Source organism: Thunnus thynnus, chromosome 8 (assembly GCF_963924715.1).
Source record: "Thunnus thynnus chromosome 8, fThuThy2.1, whole genome shotgun sequence".
Classification (NCBI taxonomy): domain Eukaryota; kingdom Metazoa; phylum Chordata; class Actinopteri; order Scombriformes; family Scombridae; genus Thunnus; species Thunnus thynnus.
In genome coordinates, this window is record NC_089524.1 from 33776181 (window position 1) to 33797222 (window position 21042).

General features: G+C 39.5%; 1 protein-coding gene across 8 annotated transcripts in view; it reads left to right on the forward strand.

Annotated features, from left to right (window-relative positions):
* The window catches only part of ptprfa (protein tyrosine phosphatase receptor type Fa), a 391566-nt gene that overhangs the window by 160114 nt on the left and 210410 nt on the right, over nt 1-21042 (forward strand). For all 8 annotated transcript variants that reach the window (XM_067598003.1, XM_067598002.1, XM_067598006.1 and 5 more), the window contains exon 4: nt 5714-5855. In XM_067598003.1, the coding sequence (XP_067454104.1) occupies nt 5714-5855 (142 nt within the window). The remainder of the gene's footprint in view (nt 1-5713; nt 5856-21042) is intronic.

A 21042-nucleotide genomic window follows, 5' to 3' on the forward strand; every position in this document is an offset into this window, starting at 1 on the left:
TTCCTAAAGATCCCCTGTAGGCAAAAATACTCAGCTTGGGACAATAATGTGTGTCTGATATGGTTTTTCCACCAAAAAAAGTATAATCACAACATTAAAATCCTTAAAATGGCATCTACTCTTTCTTCCTCATTAAAAATTCCTGAATCTATGAATATGCAAATATATTTCATTTCAGAAGTTGAACTTCTGAATACAAGATGTCTCCTACTTCACTGTAAAGTCCATTCTCAGTGTTTGTGCACTGGAAACTTCAAGTTTCCACATCACACTTGTGTAAGTTGAATGTTAGACCAGGATTGGCTTCCAAGCTAGTTGTGATGTCACAAATCCAGCTCATAGGCCCAGCCCTTAAAATCAGATTTTCAATGAGCACAGAGAAACTTTCCACTTTCAGCAGATGAATGTGAAATCAAACTCTGCACACACATCATTCTGCACAGTGAAGCTCCAACATCCAACTGCAAAACATATTTTTGAGTTGAGTGTGATCATATTGCATTTACTGCAGGCTGAGATCCAATAACTATACAAACCAGAGCACCTCCAGACATCTGGCTGATTCAGTCTGTGTTGTGTGTACATTTATCTGCATTTACAGTTTTTCCTGATCTAGTTTAGATATTCAGATACAGATGGCTGTTAATATCAGGTGAAAATGGAGTCTTAATTGTTATGTCAGACTCTAGTGTAAAAATGTAGGCACCCTTTCCTTAAACTCAGAACAATCATCAACATTTAACCTTCAAAAGTGGTGACTTCTCACCTGATATATTCAACACCATTTCCATGGTATCTTTCATTTTCTCTGTTTTGGGTTTTTTACTGTTTTGATTTGCATCCTGTACCTTGTTTTATGTCTTTTTGTACCTTTCTACTATTGTTTCATCATTGACACTTTGGCTGACTGCCAAGTGTCTCTCCTAAGAATTGGCTCATATTTAAATATTTTGTATTGTGTTATTTGTTCAGCCAATCATCCGCCACAAACATCTCTCTGTGACTTCTATAGTGCTGTAATATAACACTGCCTTCTGCATTGGAACAAAACATTGCTCATGAATGTAAATCCCTATTGCTCATTTTCCCCCTGGGCATCAGTAAAGTTCTTATTGTCAATGAGTTGTATATGAATGTAATTTGAAAAAAAAACCCCAAAAAACATGGTTGCATTGGGGAGATTAATACTGTTTACTGTCATTGCTATTTATATATATATATATATTATTATTATAATTATTTCATTATCATCTTTCAGTGAATTACATGATAAAATCTCCCTGCTAATGTTACATTCTTTCTCAAGACACAAATGGGAGCTGAACAGCTTGAAGATGGAGATGGGTTGGGGTTTGCGTTAAAGCTTTGTATTTTTAAAATAATCTTAATTTACCTCAAATACATAGCAAGTTAAACTGTAGTTAAAATAGTGTTTAACTGATTAGGATATTTATTATCCGTAAGCTACAGTCAAAATGTATGTTTTTTCAAATTAGTCCTGGTCCCAGTCCGGAGATTTATTTCTCTGGACATGTGACTGGCCTGCATTTATTTAACTGCTAAAAGTCAAATTTGGTACTTAATTGAAAGATAAAGGTAAAAATCCTTCACATTTACTCCTACTCACAAACTTAAGAATAAAAACTATTTATCAAACTTCAAAATGCTCTTAAATATCAGAGAGCTGTATAGGAAATCACTCCTATCTGGCCAAAAATTCTCAAAGTTACACATTTTTTATCTTTATTTTAAGAAAAGGAATAAAAACATTTTATCAACGTAAAACTTAAACAACAGAAATCACTTCTATCTTAGGAGAGCTGCAGAGGTGTTCTAACCTGTTGGCAGTTGCCAGGAGATGGTGTTCAGGCAGGAGGTATTCCGTGAGAGGAGAGATCTTTTGGCAGCGCTTGTTGACAATAAGGTTATTGAAAGATAATTTTGCCCAAGAAAAAAAAGAGGAGGAGAACACACACTGTCTCTACAGAAACAGATTACACTTTATTGTAATAGGGAACACGCAGCTTTGCAGCAGTGATGATTGTACTTATGCATGTCATAAAGATACAGTAATGTGCACTCAGTGAGAGTGACTCATGCTTATATGACGATACAATCATGTTCTGCTTGCTTGATATCAGCTAATTAGGATATTTCAAGTAAAAATTGAACCGGTCAAAGCAGATGGCCACCCACCAAGAGCTGGGTTCTGCATGAGGTTTCTTCCCGTTAACCGCTGTCGTGTAGTGCTGCTCATGGGGGAATTGTTGGGTCTCTGTAAATTAAAGAGTATGGTCTAGATCTGCTCCATGTGAAAAGTGCCCTGAGATGACTTTTGTTGTGATTTGGTGCTATATAAATAAAAATTGATTGATTGATAAAAACAGAAGCTATAATATTTGATAGAAATGTTCACATTGTAATGTTGCATTTCCAAGCCTGTGTGACAGAAATAACAATGTTTTCCCTCATGTAGGGAACATAATTAACAGGTGTAGTTAAAGGTGAGTTGGACAGTGAAAGAGAGGATGCCACAGAGTGGTGCGACACAGTTTGCAACGTGTAGCCTACCTGTGCAATATATGCAACATGCTGCAATATTATAAGAATTGCGAAACAATGCAGTTTTATGGGGCTGATTCCACTCAGCTGAGTCAAGTTAGGCCTACCTATTCTTTTAACTGACTTAATAGGCTACATTTATTTTTTAACCGATGTGAGTGGCTTTGTTTACAGTCTATGAAGGCTAAATTTTGTATTTGTGAATATAATCTCATAATCAAATTTTGGTATAATAATTTTGCACATATAACCATAAAAGGTTATTTATGTATACACATAAAACCTACACTGAATAAATAGTGCTATTTTCCATGCTTCAAACTCGACCACTGTCTAATATTTGAAATGGAGACTGTCAGAGAACTACAACACATCATCATAGTTTCTACTTTGTGACTCTGAGTGTCATAATGCAGCAACATCACTCTCTCTCCTGAGTCTACCGCATTACTGAAAGTAAGTATTGAACTGTCATAAATGATTCTTAATAATAATCCTACCACAGAGTAGTCTTAACTGAACTTTAGCACAATTGCTGGTAGTGATTATGAGAAGTACATAAAGACTTGCTTTTTGTGCAGGTGTTAAAACCTTATTAGTATGAAATTGCTTTTTTCCATTTTCAAGCTCCTTTATAATGGCCATATAATTGGCTCATGTCATTTTGAGTAACAGGAATGTGTCTCCTCTTCACTAACTGGTACTCAAACTGATGGCTTCCCTGCGTGTTGGGTGGGTATAACTCCTACCAAGGCATGAAGAGAGTGCACCTCCTTCATTAGAGCAAGAATGTGCTTCCTGCCAGTCAGGTCTTTGGGTCACAAACACTTCAGCGGGGCGGAAATGTAAGGCCCATTGCCCTGACCTCTGAGTCTTTACCCCCCCCCCCCCCCCCCCTCAACATTCCTAACGCCCATCACATACCTGTTATCCACTCAAGCTCATCACTGTATACATCCTCCTTCAGCTGCTGTGGGGGTCAGGACTCAGGTCTCTCCAAGCAAGCTTATCAACCTCTGATAATATGTTCCTTCTACTTTCACCATCGAATTTGACGAATAATTTTATTACAACTTGGGACTTGTTTTCAGGGTGTTGGCCATCATTCCTGTCTACACTGTACCTCACTCTGTCAGAGAAATGCAGCTGTGTTGTGCTATGCATGTATATACAATATAAAAAATGGCAACTGAGCATAGTTTATGAGCGCGTGCTCGGGGATACAGTGATGCAGATTCTAATGTAATAAAAAGTCAATTGTCAGTTTCCCAAAGTACCAGAAACAGGAGGTTTAACTTCTGTATATGGCCTGGATAAAGTTCTGTCTAGATATAAAGTTACAACACCACATCATTAACAACTCAGGTAGATGTCTAATATTTTCTAATTAGAATATGAACTTAAACTTTTACTCACAGTGCACAGAGTGAAGCTTGTCAGTTGAAATAATGGAGTGTGTCAATTTTAGATCAAAAATAGCACACGTCAGTACAGATTATTTGAACTGAACTGAACTAAACTGAACTAAACTACACTAAACTACACTACACTAAACTACACTAATAAGCAGAATCATGTGATTCAGCCTTGTTATCTGTCTCCTAGCATGACCTACACAAAATACTGGGGGGAGCACAGCTTAAGTATGTTATACTTTAATACCAGTCAAAAGTTTTACACACCTTCTCATTCTTTTGGATTAGAAAGTGTGTCCAAACGTTTCACTAGTAAATTACTATTTAATTATACAGCAGACTAATTAGGATTTGTATACAATCATGAATACATTGAGCCCTGCCCAAAAACAGTAATAAATTAGTGACCAAAGCAGAGTCTGCTGTGGCGCCACGTCATAGAGAGTTGTAATGCCCGAACTAAGCTATTATCTGAATAAACTGCAGCCTAGAAAAGAAGAAGTGAAATTAGATTATACTATGTGTACACTCATGTGGCTGATAAGAACAATGTGCAGAATCTTTCTAAGATTAATGTGTCAGTGCATATTCTCACAGTTTTGAAATGATATAACAGCAACATTGTACAAAAGCTCCAGAGACCATTGTGTATTTTGTAATGTCAGTCTCACAACTCAAACCAGATTCATATATATTCATGCCAGATGTAAAATATAGCGATAGGAAGGTGAACTGCACACTGATGATAAATTGATAATGTCTTATGATATCTAACAGTTCATGGCATACACTGAGAGGTGTACTGTAGAAAAGCTTTTAAATTCTAGGATGTTTTTTCACTTGTCAATCAATGAGGCAGAGCAGATCTTTTGTTCTCTTGGGTTTTTCAATAAAATAAAAGCATGCATTTTCTAAACGGCTTGCAACACAATTCAGCCAACAAACTTTATTCTTCATGCAATTAGGTATGTGTAACTCCAACATGAGCTCCGCAGCATGATTAACCTTTGACCACCAACTGTTCTGCCTGCAGGACCCCAGCAGAACTCTGCTAGTACTATGAAAACCTGATTTTCATCAAACTAAGATGAAAATGAACATGTAATATACATATGTATCAATAGATTAGACTCTAACACCCAGTTGTAATAAGAATTCAGGTACAATACATGGTAGAGTATACAACTGAAACCTCAAAGCAACTTTCTAGCTCAGATATGAGTTATGTGCTGGAACTATTTCTTGATGGTAGTATATCCATCCACCAAGTACATGGCAACTTTTTTGCCACGGAAGTTCCAGAATGTAACTTGAACTAAAACAACACATTGTCATTTTTACATTTCTGTTTGTGTGCAGATTAAAAAAATGATATACAACATGGTGATTATTGAGCCTTAGAGGTGTTCAGAGGATTGTTTCACTTTGGACAGAGCCAGGCTAGCTATTTCCCCCTGTTTCTGGTCTTTGTGCTACGCTAGGCTAACCATGTCCTGTCTCCAGCTCTGTACTTAACACACAAACATGACACTGATGTCAATCATCTTATCTCACTCTTGTTAAGAATTTCCCAAAATGTTGATCCATTCCTTTAAAAATATTGTCTCTCCCTGTCTTTAAAGCAGTCTCACAGTCCAAAATTGTATTCAGTTCTTGAAAACTTAATGTCCTAATAGTCAGGATATGAATTTGAATGAAAACGTCACTTAATTCCTCCTCTGCTGTTGTCTGGCTAGGTGATTGAGTTTGATGACGGTTCAGGCTCGGTGCTGCGTATCCAGCCTTTGAGGACCCACCGCGATGAAGCTATCTACGAATGCACAGCCACCAACAGTGTGGGAGAGATCAACACCAGCGCCAAACTCACTGTCTTAGAGGGTAAGACCTGACTGCCACATGACATGCCACATGTCCTCCAACGCATGCCGTCTCTTAGCTCTTTGACTGTCTGATAACTGAAAGGGTTTCCATGTTCATGTGACCTCATTTTGCCCTTACATTAGAGCCGGTCCTCATGTGTTCAAACAACACATTAGCCACTCCTCTACTCTAATTCCCACATGCCTATTTGTATCCAGTTTACACCATTTAGGTCAACTCAGTCAAGTTAGAGTGGAACAGTGTTGCACTGAGTCACCATACCTTAAATGCATATGATCTGATAACTGGTGCTGGTAAGTTGCAGTGAGAACTGTAACCTGTTTCCACTACAGGAACTTTTCCAGGGGCCCAGGATCCATTTCAGAATCTCGAACCTTACTTATGTTTCCACTTGAGCACTTGAGAAACTTGCATTTCCACTTGGGTTTATTTAGTTTCTTGGCCATAGTTCCTGGTGTCAGAAAGGTCCCTGCTCTGGGGGTAGAACTTTGTGATGGCCCAGGAACTATTGGGGTGGTGTTTGCGGGACTGAATGTCACTGACTAATTTTTCTAATCTTCATGGTTCTTCAGATGCGATGGAAAAGCTAACAGAGATGCAGAATAGTGCAAATTAAAAGACTTAAGGGTGAATTCACAAAAGGAAAAAAAGGTGTGGCTTTTCCAGCAGCTAAACCTGCAGAAATGAGACAAAAAGAAACCATGTAATTCACAAAGCACCTGCAAAGGGTGAAATGCACCCCAAACTATGCTGCCAAGCAAATAGCGTGTGGTGTAGGCTGCCTTCTCATGATCAAACGAAAGTGCCAGTGAATGTGCAAAGATAATATTTATGTCAATAATAGACAGTTCCCAGGGAAGTTAAAAAGAAGGCTAATCAGTAATGTAACATTTTAGTTCTCTGTGTAAGATAATTAAAATGTGGAAGACGCTGTGACAGTATTATTTCCAAGCCAGGTGCAACTGATATATTTTAGAGAAGTTTGAGACACCATTGTTTCTAAGATGAATCATACTTGGATTATTACCAAAGCATCAAGGTCATTAATGTACTCAGCAATAATGAGAGAATAGTTTTCAATATGGTAAAAAAAAACAAGGTGGAATCTAGAAATAAGCTCCACAGTAGGTGGAGTTATGGAATATTTTTAAAAATTATTTGTTTTCGGGAAGAAAAAAAAGCCCTGTCAAATACTGGCGCGCAGGTTGGTTACATCGCTATCTCAGTGTCTCTCCTCTGCTCCGCTGTTACGTCCATCAGCAGGCCTCAACGAGGGGAGTCACATCCACCTGCTACATGACGCACATTTCCTAATTTGGACATCACTCCCAGAGTTGGGGGTGTTCCCCAGAGATAAAGATGAGCTACTGACAGACACAAAGTGCTCCCGAGGGACTCTCCATAACCTGTTGCTCCCCTTCTCCTTTCCACAAAATTAGGTTGCAAAAAAATAGAATAAAAAAATGTAAAAAATAGGCAATAAATGAAAAGTGCAAAGCAAGAATTGCCTTTGAAGTTCTTCTCTACACGTTACACGGTGTGCTGTCTCTGTGTTATGGGTGTATAAATACGTAGAGGTCTGTCTGCAATGAGTGAAGCTTTAGTTCAGTAGTCAATGCAGTCGTGTATAATCTGGGAGACTCCAGTTCAAGACCCTATGTGGGGACCTCCTTCATAAGGTAGTTTATTCATGAACACTTACTGTAACACTTTAATTTTCTAAAATTAAAAGTGTAATAAAAACAAAACAAAAACAGGATTTTTAAGCCTGTTTCCACTTTTATTTGAATACAAATACAAATAATTTTGCTGCCTCAACAAATACAAATACAAATACTGGGCCCTCTGCACATCCCTTGTTATGCTGTGGGGGGCATTCTGCTGGCATGGTTTGGGTCCACTTGTCCCCTTTGAGGGAAGGGTCACTGCAAATCAATACAAAGTTATTCTGAGTGATCACCTTTATCCTATGATGAAACATTTCTATCCTGATGGGAGTGGTCTCTTCCAGGATGACAATGCCTCAAACCATGGGGCACGAGGGGTCACTGAATGGTTTGATGAGTATGAAAAATCATACGCTATGGCCTTCACAGTCACAAGATCTCAACCCAGTTGAACACCTATGGGAGATTTTGGACTGATGTGTTAGACAGCGCTCTCCATCACCAAGGATGGCCAAGGAGCATTGAAGCTGTTCTACTGGCAAGTGGTGGCCCGGCACCTTACTAAGACACTTTATATTGGTTTTTCCTTTAATTTGTCACCGGTCTGCATGTAACCTGTTTATTCATACATGATTCTTAAACAGTGATGTGAGTAGAAGAACTGCAGGGTTGCAAAATAAGTGGCAGCCAGCAGATGAATGATATGACAAGTGTAAGCCCCCATTAGAGTGCCTCTATCGTCTGCCTGTAGTAATAGCCTATAGTCAGTGCACACAATGTAGTGTGTACGCTGGATGGCAGAGACAGACTTTTAAAGTAGCCAAAGAGGATGAAGAAATATTTTGTTATTAATTTCAATTCAAATTCCCGATTAAAATTCATTACAAAATATTTCCTCATCCTCCTTGGCGCCTGTCCTGCAGGTGGTGCACTAAGTGACCACCTAGCTCTCCTACGCCTAAAAATGTCCCTGCAGACATGAGTCATATTTCACATGGCCACTGAGGGCTTTGCTTTGCTTCTTGTTATGATTTCAGTACATGATTGATTTAATGTGTTACCTGGGATTGTACAGTATTTCTACCAAAGACACATTTTTGCTTCTATATAGCATTGAGCTAAACTCCCTATTGGATGGAACAAAATGTCAGTATGTGGTTTGGCTGTTAGATGTCTGAGTCTTAGATAGAGCCCAGTGTCTCTGTGTGATGGTGTTTATTGAGCATGTGCTGAAAATGATTTTGGCTGGGAACCTCCTGTAGGTGTGTCTCTAGACGGCTCTGTTCTTTGCCAGCGGCAAGATGGAGCCCAAACACATTTATTTAATCGACACTCTAATTGATAGACAAACAACCACACACAAAAAAAGGCTGTCTCTCTGGCAGCCTTTTCCAAATCACTCAGGAACCCATTATACTTATTCTGCCATGTAGATACTGTCAACAGTAAACACAGCCTTAGGCTCTAGAGCCTGTTGCACCAAACAAACAGGCCTTTTTCTCTTGAAACCCACTCAGGGTCTTGTTAAAAGAGAGAGAGGGGCCAGACTGATAATCACTGTTAACAGACTAATACTTAATGCACAACATTAGAAACAAGACTAGGTCAAAATTGCGTATATGGCTGGACCCTGTATGAAACGAGGGTTTTAATTTGAAATGATGGATACAGGAAGTGGTGACACATGGCGACCAAGTCCCCAGGAAGTGTGCCAGGCTTTGTAACGAAGCTATAATAAAAATCCAAACTGTTATGTAGCTTAATAAAATAAAATGAAATTTAATATGAACTGTTCTGTTCATTTTAATACATTTACACTTATGTAAATGTGGTGATATCTGTACATATAGAGCCCTAGAGGCAATAAAAACATGAAGCTTCACTTTACATTCAGACAAACTAATGTGGCAGCTACAATTGTTAGATTTCATCCGTGATCAACATTTATCTTCCAAAAAGAATTATATCATATATCAAAATGCTGCAGAGACATTAAAGCCAGCAGTAAATCACCAAAGAGCTGCACAGATCAGTTCATGGGATCATGTTCTCCCCGGGATGACGACATGTTGACCGGTTGATCATCTCAGGAGTCGGGCTGCTAGCAGCTGAGATGACTGATCTCACCCAGCCAGCAGCTCTTCACATTTCTGAAAACATCCAAGCAAATTTCCAAATAAGTGTTATTTGGATAAATTGGCCACATATTGGGAATCTAAATGGTTACTTTCTTGACTGAAAAAGTATTAAAATTGAATAAATTGGTATATTAACAGTCCTACAGCAAATATTACAACAGCTTTTAGCCTGGCTCAATATCTCTGCCATCACTGCTGGTTGGTGTGAAATGCATTCTGGGACACTTGGCTGTTCCAAGCTTCAGTTGACTAATGGTTTAACTTCATCACTGAGTCAGTCAGTCAGTCAGTCAGTCAGTCAGTCAGTCAGGGACAGAGATTTGCGTTGATAGGGTTGGCCCCGCAGTTGCGGTCCAGCCAAAAATAGAAGCTGCGCATTAATGCACATGTGTACACATTAAGGTTCAACTCATATGCGCTTTTGATGAGTGTTGCTGATAGTTTTGATTCTCTGCAAAGCAATTTCAGACATATCAGATTTCCGTTTTTCAGGGATCATCACCAGATATTTCATGATACTTCAGGGTTAGACATATCGGTGTTGGTTTTTTATTAAACTGGATAGTAGTCTGGCAGTGTGTTAGATGTCTTAATAGAGGAATCTGCTTGACTATAATGCTACTATTACACCACTTTTCCCTCTGACCAACACATGGGTCCATGAAAAGTAGCTGAAATGTTTCCATGAAATTTGCAGTGAATTTTTCATGGAGAGAGGATGAATAATAATGTTTTTGAATCCTTCTGGGAACTACACAAGCTTTCCTCCTGCAAACTGTTACACTGGACCACAAGTTACAATGTGAAAAGAAGATAAATATACAATATGCTGAGCACATCAATGCTCTCTGGAGTTGAGCCCTTTTAATTGTAATAAACCTAATGGTATTTTCTCTCACACCACCCTTAGGATAAACATTGCATTTTTAACCCCAGTACTGCTCAAAAATAGCTAAATTGTCACTACCATGAATGATCAAATAGTGCCTTTAATTTACTCTTCGTCCATGTTTACCTTGTGGTCTTTGTCAATTCAGGACTATTCCCACAGCAACAGTCATATTATACCGACCACTCTGCTACTTTAACTTTTTCTCTAACACAGTGAGTGTATTCATTTGCTAATTTAATCCAGTTGCTTCCACTTTGTAGTTTATTTGGTTGCTGTGAAGCAAATATCAATAAAAATCAAAATTTTGAAATAAAATCCCCCCCAGAGGCTCAAGGGGCTGAGTCTCTCTCTTTTAATGTGAAATATTTCCAGGAAATGTTGAGTTTTATTGACTGTAGCTTACCAGTTCTCATAAAACATGACAAATGAAAAGTGATGGTAAATGCAGTATAACGTACATTTCCACAGCACTCATTTACACAATGATGTCATACTGATTCTTCTGCTGTGCCAAGGTTTTCATTTTAACATAAATACTGCTTTCATTTAGTGAATACAGGTTATTCCAACCTCTTGATGTTTTAGGTTATCGTCAGGAACCCTACTGTGAGGAGGGGACTTTAGATGCTGCATACATTTAATATTATTAATAGTAGCATCATTACAATATTGGCCAGCAGTGTCATTATTTACAGACAGTGCAGACTACTCAAATGGCTCTTGATGAGGGACAGGTGGCTGTAAGGTGACAGTGTTCAGTACAGTATATAGTTATGGGGGTTACTCTTTGCTGCTACCACTAAAACGATTTAATTTGTTTTAATGAAAAGATTGTGTTCAATGATAGTATAAAAGCTGCTTCAAAGGCTTTACCACCCTTATATAACTTACATACTCTGAGAGGATCTGAGATTTAAGAGCCATTCTACAGCTGCTGCAAGCTAAAAGTCTTTCTGTCAGAAGTCAGAACATACTGACACTGGGTGTAGCCTGAGAGATGGGCTGGTTTCATGAATCTCTTTAAATCTTATGTCAAAGTGTTTCACCAGGCTGTATATCCATCTCAGTCTTTATCTGCCTAATTGTTAGAACTGAAGATCTTTTTTTCAGTGTATTTCATACTGAGATCTATTTTTATTCCAGTCACCATTTTGTGTCACCATTTCAAATGGTGGGTTTGTCTGTTTTGGAACTAAACTCCTCTGTGATGCTCTCTTCAGGGCCTCTGTGTGTGTGTATTTGAGTGTGTGTGTGTGTGTGAGAGAGAGAGAGAGAGTGAGAGCAAAAGAGAGAATGGAAATACAAAACTGCAAAAGCAATAACAGAGTGGGCAGAAATGAGAGATGAGACAGAGAGAGAGAGGGAGGGAGGGAGGAATATGATGAAGATGCGGAAGAGTTGACAGCAGGACTCTGGGTAATGAGAGTGCAGCGTTGGTCATGAAGTGAACTGACAGAGAGAGCTTAAGGGGATGAAGGGAGGGAGCTGGTGAAGACAGCAGGAGCTGAGGCCAGTACAATGCAGATGGAGATGAGAGGTACTTCTCACGCGTGGGAGTTGTATGACTGTCCTCAGAAAACATCACATACTTTTCTCTTTGGGTTGACTGTGACACTCAAGAGGAGCAAAGGCACATCAGTCCAAACACGCCTTGTGCACTTGTTATGGCCCTGAGTGGTACTGCGGTTTGCACTGATAGGCACTGAATCAACATCAGTGTCTTCTAAAGTGCTAGATTTCTCCCCCACTGTTTTCCTGTCTTCTGCTGCTCGCTCTGTGTCAGCAATAACCAATCTCTGCAAGGTGACCTGAATGTTTTTATGTATATTTTCTCCACCCCAAGGGCACTTTGACAGTGAAGGAGGGGAGTGTGGATACAAGAGTGATACAGGTTGTCTGTGTTCTGACAGAATGCATGTTTGTTTGTGTGACAGGGACACTGACTGTAAATACTCATTTACAAAACCATTACCATGTGAAGTCACAGCTTTTATTAACGGCTCCTCTTCATCAATTTTATGAATCTTCTTCTATATCTTTCTTGATATAGGTGCACAAGTGTGGATTCTGACCCTTTAAATGTTATATAAGTCTATACAGGTAGAAACAGAGCTGTCGTCACTTTCTTTTAGGAAAATCAGGTTGGTCAGACAAAGAAAAGAATATGTTTCTGATTTGAAAATCATTTAAATTTTTGACAATAAAGTACACTTGGAACAACATTGCACTTCTTTCAATCTTTGATGACTAAGATTTCCCTCAGATGGAAAGATTTCCCTGAAAATAGTCCCCAATAAATACACTATTTCCTTCTGTTTGTAACATTTGATAAAAACGACAGAGACAAGCTGTTTTAGGAAATTAGTGAACATAGGCAATTTATTTTCTAAAAACTGAAATAGTATATTTGTGAGTTGAAGATTTATGTCCTCAGTCATATTAACTGGCTTGGTGCTGAGAGTCGTAGACAGGGAAGACAGGCAGTATTATGAGATGGACTAACACATTGTTGGTTGTGTTCTGTTCTTGGGATTTGTTGAGAAATAAGAAAAGTATAGAATAACACTAGCCTTTTGATAAAAAAACAAAAACAGACTGCAACAGACATTTAGGGATGTCCATCAGTATGAAATATCAAATTCAATTGTTTTGCACTTTAAAGTTACTTACTAGTCACATATAAAAAAAAGGAGGTTTTTTTTTTTTGTTTTTTTTTACAATACAGCCTCTGCTGAGAAATAATATTCATGTCTCTGCCCAGTTACCGTAGTTACGGTACAATCAAGCAGAGCAGGTGCACTAAACTGATAGAACAGCCTACATGTCTCATGGTTTACCTGTAACTCATGTTTTAATGTTGTTGTTCATCATTTGTGATTGAAAACATCAGATTTCCACACAGAGAAATGAAAAGGATGTGTCCTGGTATTAGGTCAGTTATAGCATAAAACGTCACTCCTGATTGGCTGCTGACAGTGCTGTCAGCTGAAGAGTCGATCACGCTGGACAGGTATACATCTGTTTTAACAGCAGTTAAACAGACTTCACTGCATTTAACAGCAGAGCTGAGAGGTGGGAGCAGGAAACTCAGTCGCTCTGCATCCAGGGGCAGAGCCAGACATTGTAAACATTCAGGGCTTAGCCCCAAACCTAGGGAGGTCTGGCACTATTTTTCAAGCCATTTGAGATAACAGAATGCTTATAAATCTGTACATCATTTGGGAAAAACATGATAGTTCCCCAGGGAAAAAAATCATCATCCTGCAGAAGCTACATCCTATTTTGTATCGAAGAATCTGTAGCTGTTCTCCAGCTGTCTTCATCATTCTGAAACCATAACAAAACAAATGTTGAGGATGACTACTTTTCATTCCTGCCACCTAAAAAGAGGCAAAAATTGTCTGATGTTACAATTTTTAAGTTACATAACATAGGTAGGGTAAGAATTTGGCGTAAACAGCATTACTAATCTTGAAAGCTATTTTTGTTATACTATGTTGGAGAAGAGTTCACAGAATCAATGTTTAGCTGACAAATCTGCTACATTTGACTCCATGCCATAATAATCTGGGCCGCTCTAATTGCAAATCAAGGATCTCATCAATGCCAAGTAAATGTGGTCTTTAATACTCTGAATTGAATATTAGGCCAACAGAATAATTTTCTCAAATGATATTAGACTTCTTTAGGGAATAGCGTAGTAGCTCCTAGTCACTCTGTTCTCTTTTCTTCTTACAGTTACCCTACGCTCGAAAATATGTTTTATTTCTTGTTCCTGCAGTTGAATATTGGAGCTTCGCTGAGCAGAATGATGTATGTGCAGAGTTTGACACTAGAAGGCTGTTTTCACATTTGTCTGTTGAAAGTGGAAAATTTCTCTGTGCTCACTGAAAATCTAATTTGAAGGGGTGGGCCAATGAGCAGGATTTGTCACAACAGTCACAAATAGTTTGGAAACCAATCCTGGTCCAATATTAAATTTACACAATTGTGATGTGGAAACTTGGAAGTGCACATACACTGAGAATGGACTTTACAGTGAAGTAGGAGACATCTTGGTGGTTCAGATTGGACCAATCAGCGTTATGAATCCGGCTGCCTCGCAAGGTAAGACAGTGATAGATGGTGATAGACAAATGGTTCATCCAATCACCTGCCAAATATGTTTTTGAAAGTGCCTGCACTATTCCAAACAGTTTCCAAGGACGACTTCTCAGATGGTTCTGTGTAACGAATCATCTAGCACATCAGGTTATATTTTATATACATCTTAAAACATGTCTTGAGGGAATTTTTAACTTCTCACACTCTCTCAGCTCCTCTCATTTATCCCTGGAAATGTCCTCCATTGAAAGAAGACAATATAAAACAAAAAAGATTAAGATTTCTGATCATAAACTTCAAATGCAAAAAAGATTAAATGCATATCTTATTCTCTTACATCTGCTCCTGGCACCTCCACTCTGTTCTTCACCCTTTTCTTCTAAACACATTTTCATCTCTTGTCCCTCTTCCTCTTCTCTTGCTTTCTCCATAAGTTTTCACATCTCATTTCCTATTCTCTCCTTCATTCTTTTCCTCACTTTCTCTTTCACTCCTCCCTTTCTTCTCTTTTCCTTACTCCTCAAATCCAGACCTCCACTTCTGTCCTCTTCTCACCAATTCTCCACTCATCTCCTCCTGGCTCCTTATCACACATTTTTTTCTCCTCTCTCCTCCTCTTAAATTCTGCTTTTCACTTTTTTCTCACTCCACTCATCATCTCTCCTCTTGTCCTGCTTCTTCTCCTGCTCCACAAGTTTTCTCATGTCCTTTCCTCTTTGCTCTCTCATTCATTTTCCTTCCTGGCTCATTTTCAAATGTTTCTCCTTTCCTTGTCTCTCCTTATATATGTCCTCCTTTTTCCTCCTTCACTTTCTTCACTTGCTCTTTCATTCCTTTCTTTTCCACATCCTTCCATCATTGGACACTTGCAAACTTTGAATATCACAAACAACTATATATGAAAGAGCTATGAGCCATAGAGAAATACTGTATATCAAACCTCTCAGTAACCAGCATATTACTGTAAGCATCTCCATTCTGTCCACTCCTTTCCTGCCTTATGTGCACTCCTTTCCATTTCTCTTTTACACTCCTTTCCAACTGCCGTCCCTCCCTTGCTTCTCTCCCATCCCCTCTCAATCTTTGCCCTCCTATTGTTGTCTGGTTCAGGGAGTTTTTTCTCCTTTTCTATTCTTGTGGCAGCAACATAAGGCTGTAGTGATCGTGGTTTCAATTGAGAAAATCTGTTAATAACGTTGTCAGGGATCCAGATTGTTCTTTTCAGTTGACATGATGGCCAGGTCATTGAGCCTGTCTTGGCCTGTGGTGTTCCTTAACAATGTGTGAAGACAGCACAAGGCACTGAAGGAACGTTCACAGCTGCAGCTGCTGACTGGAATCATCAGATTCAAGACAGCTTTCAATGTGGGAAACATGTCTTCATCAAATATTTGGAACACAGTAGCTTTCTCTGAGACTGTCTCTTTCTCCATCCTTCTCTTGATGAAACACTTAGCCACCAGGAGTTCTTCTGGCTTCAACTGAATCCTATAATGGGTAGCAAGGCTTTTGAGGGCTTCTTCAGAGAGAAAGGTCTCTGGTTGGGTTACAGGCTTGAGTACCTGACATAAGTTCTTCTCCCACACCTGAAAACTGATGGGTGAGCTCCTCTACCTTCCTGGCCAGGCACGGATAAAAAAGCTGATGTCTGAAATCATCTGAGGTGGTCAGATTGGAGGTTGACCCACAGGTTGACTCCACCATGAAACCATCAACTCTTTTTTGTTTCTGCCTGGGACCAACAGGGAGCTGGATGTCATTTGCCTCACATAAGGCCATGGCCTTTTTGAGCACATCTTCACCATCAGTCCATATGGAGCTCTGCCAAAGTTTGAAGGATTACCATCTTGACAGGAGGGCTGTTCAGGACAGCATTGACAGACTTCACCTGGTATGCCCATCTTGTTGTGTAGAGCTGCATGAGTTCAGATGACGTCAATCCAAGTTGTTTCTGGATTTTTATGAACTTGTTGTGGTTCACAAGGGAGTTGCTGAGAAATATGAACATGTTCTCCAATAGTTCAAAGAATGCGGTAGCTTTATATGTGTAGTATAGGACAAGGTTTAGCTTGTGTGCATAGCAGTGCACATACAATGCTTCAGGGTGTTGCTCTCACACTCCACTCATGACAGATGCACCATCATAGGCTTGTGCAACACACATTAGATCACCCAAGTTGTGCGACTGTAGCATTTCCTCCATCTCATCTGCAATGGACTGTGCATCACAGCCCTGTAGCCTCCGTAGCCCAAGAAAACACTATGCCCTTGTAATGACACACACACAGACTGCAAGCTGCTCTGTGTGTCTGTCTCTGGCGTCTGCCTTCACAGAGTACATCTTTGAGATCTTCATTTGCTTGATGATGCTTTCTGTAATTTCTTGTGAAATGCTGGTTATGATTTCATTTTGAGACAGATGAGGGAGGTACGTGGTATGAGAAGGGGGAGTATATTGTAAAAATGGGTTCAATTGTGTGAGGAGCTTCATACATTCAATAAGGTGACTTGATTCCGGCTAGACTCCTGCTCATCATGCCCCTAGTATGAGATGCCTTGCTTTCCTAAAAAGGTGGTTGCTGCCACAATGCAGTGAAGGTGTTTGTGCCTTTCTGGTATCTCTGCTGCGCTAGCAGTTTTCAGCTCTTCAATTACAACCTCTTGAGTTTTTATGCTTTTAAAGCCAGCATGTCATGGTGGACATGTGGAGGGCACTTTTGTCATGCTCCCAGAAGGATTCCAAAGCCCTCTTCCAATTTGAAAACCCAGAGCCTCTGAGGGCATCTTTATTAGTACGAATGTTCTGCCTTCCATATGGACAACATGAAAAGCAGAGTGTGGAGTTTCTGGCTACAGAGTACCTCAACCATTTAAACTGCTCAAACCAACTCTTGTTAAATGCTCTCTGCTGAGAAGAGCAATACCAATACCACTTTCTGGAGTCCCTTGACCACCAGTTGCAGTTAGTCCGCCTGCTGTCTGTTGCTGTGATGCCTATTGAACGAAACATTTTAGTGTCCAGTATGTACCGGGTTAGCCTGTTGAACATACCGAGTGCTCATGAATCCCGGACTTTTCCCACTCATACCGCCCACACCCACTCACTGTTATTGTAGGGTACTGCTCACACTGCCTGCCTGTATGCTACTGTGGTGCAGTTGCTCACAACATGAATGAGCACCAATAAATGAGCGGGAATCATTGTCTCGAACGGGAATGTCAGTGAGTGACTCGAGTCAAGACAGCCTGGCAGCTAGACTCACTGAATGAGAGCGAATGAACCGTTTTCTCGAACTAGGACGTATGAGTGAACGAGAAGTGATTTAATCAGACTTGAGTGGAGACAGCCTGGCAGCTACTCACTGAATGAGATCAAATGATGGTGATGACTATTAATTAATTAATAAATTGATAAATTAAATTAGGAAAACTTAGCTTACCTCTGAAGAAAAGAAGCACAACTGTCTCTGGCTGTCTCTGGGGCCACAGAGAAATTTTGAGAGAAGCACAGAAGCAGCACACTGATTATGTCAAAGGGCTGTGATTGGTTGATCGCAATGTTGATCCAGGACCACAATGTGGATGTTGATCCAGGAACACATCCTACTTGGCTAAATCACGTCATGCAGAAGCCACCCCTGCTCTGCTGTTGTCTGTGTCCTTTGTTTCCATCACAGTTATGTATTTAGAGACAAGAATGTGTAAAAGTTTACAGCCTGTCATGCTGTCATGTTGCACTACTCTGTGTATCATGACTAGGCTAAAAAAAAAAAACAACGATTCGACTGAGGAGATGCAAAATAAAGATGTAAAATCAGGCACAGCATTTAAAGAGTGCTGTAACTTTGATGCAGAGATGGAATTAGCGGCTGCATTGGGAGCCTCCTCTGAGCCTCTTAGAGCTGAGTGTCTCTGTGTTGCACAGTGGTCAAATAAAGCCATGAGCTATGGTTATTTCTCTACTTCAAATCACTAACCCCAGGGAAATGACTGCCTGCTCAGAGAGAGCAGACTCTCTGAAAAATCTGGACTTGTAGGGATAAACAGAATTTTCTTGTCATGTTTTGGCACTAACAGGTCAGATAACAGATAACCGGTGGATGACTCAGCACATTAAACACAAGCTGTCCCAGCTGTTTACAGACTTTATAAAGTAATCATGGGCAACAGTCGTCAAATTAACCAGATGTTGGGTTCCCTCCCACTGACAGTGTAATCTCTATACAATTGTATAATTGATGAGCATGTGTTATTATAGTTGTGGTATACCTCATACTTGTGGCAGGCCATTGAGCCAAATTTACCACTTTCATCTCCATTGGTACACATGGAGAGGTGTGGTAAAGCAGCAGACACCAAACTAACCACATATTATTAATCGACATGATGAACATTAGCTGCTCCTAATCACTACCACAACTTCCTGAGTGGAAGATGAAGTTAATAGACAGATACATCACTTCCTACTGAATGGTGAGGGCATAATAACATCCCTTCTCAAACAGAAAATGACTGATATGAACACAACACCGGACTGAATAATGAAGTCCTACTAAAACTAGCTGGGTACCCATCTGATTTAAGAAAAATCAAAAAAGTAAATGTAATTTAGTGTCCTCTGTGAACCCCATGTTTGAAACCACTCATTTAAACACTAGAAGACGTTTAAAGAACTAACAGTTTTAAATGCATGGCATCAAATTAGTCAATGAGACAGGAGTAGACTATCATATACATACATATACAGTATAACCAATCGTGATCCAGTGTGAATAATAAACTAATCCATTTAAATCTATTTGTAGTTGACTGACAGATGCTCCTGCAGTTTGGCCTCAGACTGAAAGGATACAGACTCTTTGGAGACTCTGTACGATGCCTCATACTGCTTAGAAATCCCACACATAAAAGTGCTGATTGACAGACCAGATATGACTATGAACTTTTATTATATACCTATATTACATTACAAGGTAAATATATTTCTTTTGTGAATTGTTTTTTTTCCCTCTCTCTCTTGTAAATTTACAAGGACAAATGTTTCCAGATCACTATGTCCAAATTATTTGCAGAATTATTCCAGACCAATCTCACAGCAAGAACATGAATGTAGGCATCTTTTTTCTTCATTAGCCACTCTTTTACTTTGTGTGTCACTGGTACTGCAGTGTCTGGGCAGTTTGTATGATGGTTCAGATTAAATGTGTATCCTCAGTCTATTTTTCTCTGGTGTCTGCAGCTCTCTAGCAAAATATTTTGTTCCATATCTTTGCATTTTTCAGGACTTTATTACTTGCAAGAGGGGTGACTGTTCTTTTGGTAATTCCCTGTTTGGAATGCAGGGTGAGCCAGGTCTTGTTGTGCCTCTGAAGCAGGTAGAGGTCAAGTATTTTGCTCAGAGATACTTTGCCAAATATTGCCTCATTGCTTGGGGACTGAACCCAGGATGACTTTACCAACCACCCTGTGGCCCTGGGACTTGATCCGGCTAATTACTTTCTTTATAGTCCATTTTCCTTTTCTAGCACTCTCCATCACCTGCATGGAAGTCATCCATCCCTTTGGCCATTTAAGCACCTAAAAGCTTCCAAAGGCCAGAGAACATCCTGACATTCAGAGCCCACAGAGAGGGAGACTGAAACAGAGGAAGAGAGCTAAGCTGGATAAGCAGTGATAAATGACACATTATGAAAGATGAATGATAGCTGTACTGCTGCCGCGCACCCAGCAAGTTTATGAAACTGAGCTTTTGACCCGCAGGGACTGTTGCACCATGACTCACGCAGTGAAAAATGAGGCAGCATCTTTTTTACCATCAGCATCTTTGGGAAGGTTACTTTGAAAATGTAATGAATCTGTAACTTCCAGATGTAATTACTGATATTTAAATCACTTTGCCTTTACTGTCCAAATAAGCACTTATAAGAATGATTCATTCACATTTTTAGAAGTTAATTAAAACATTTAGATCCATAAGAGAACAGTAATGAGAGTTTTAGAACTTATCAGTGTCTCCATGAATTTGAAAACTTGCAATAGCAAGAATGAACCAAGATCAACCAATCCCAACAATATTTGTGAGAGGTGTTAGCAATTCATAAAAATATATTAGAATTGGAATAATGTGTGGTAATTTTACTATTAGTTTCAGTTTTTCATGAAAACTGCTCCCAGTGCAAATGTGTGAATGAGGGTCAGTTACTCTGGATGAAGAAATGTGACAGATCCTCCCAAATTTTAAAATGTTTTGGTGCCTTTTGCATCATTTTAATGCAGAACTGTGTTTTCAGTGTTACACATTTCCACTGGTTTCCACCTTCACCAGAAATAATCATAGCCTCATGTCTGGCTTCATTATGCTGCTGGTGTAGAAATGAGTCGGT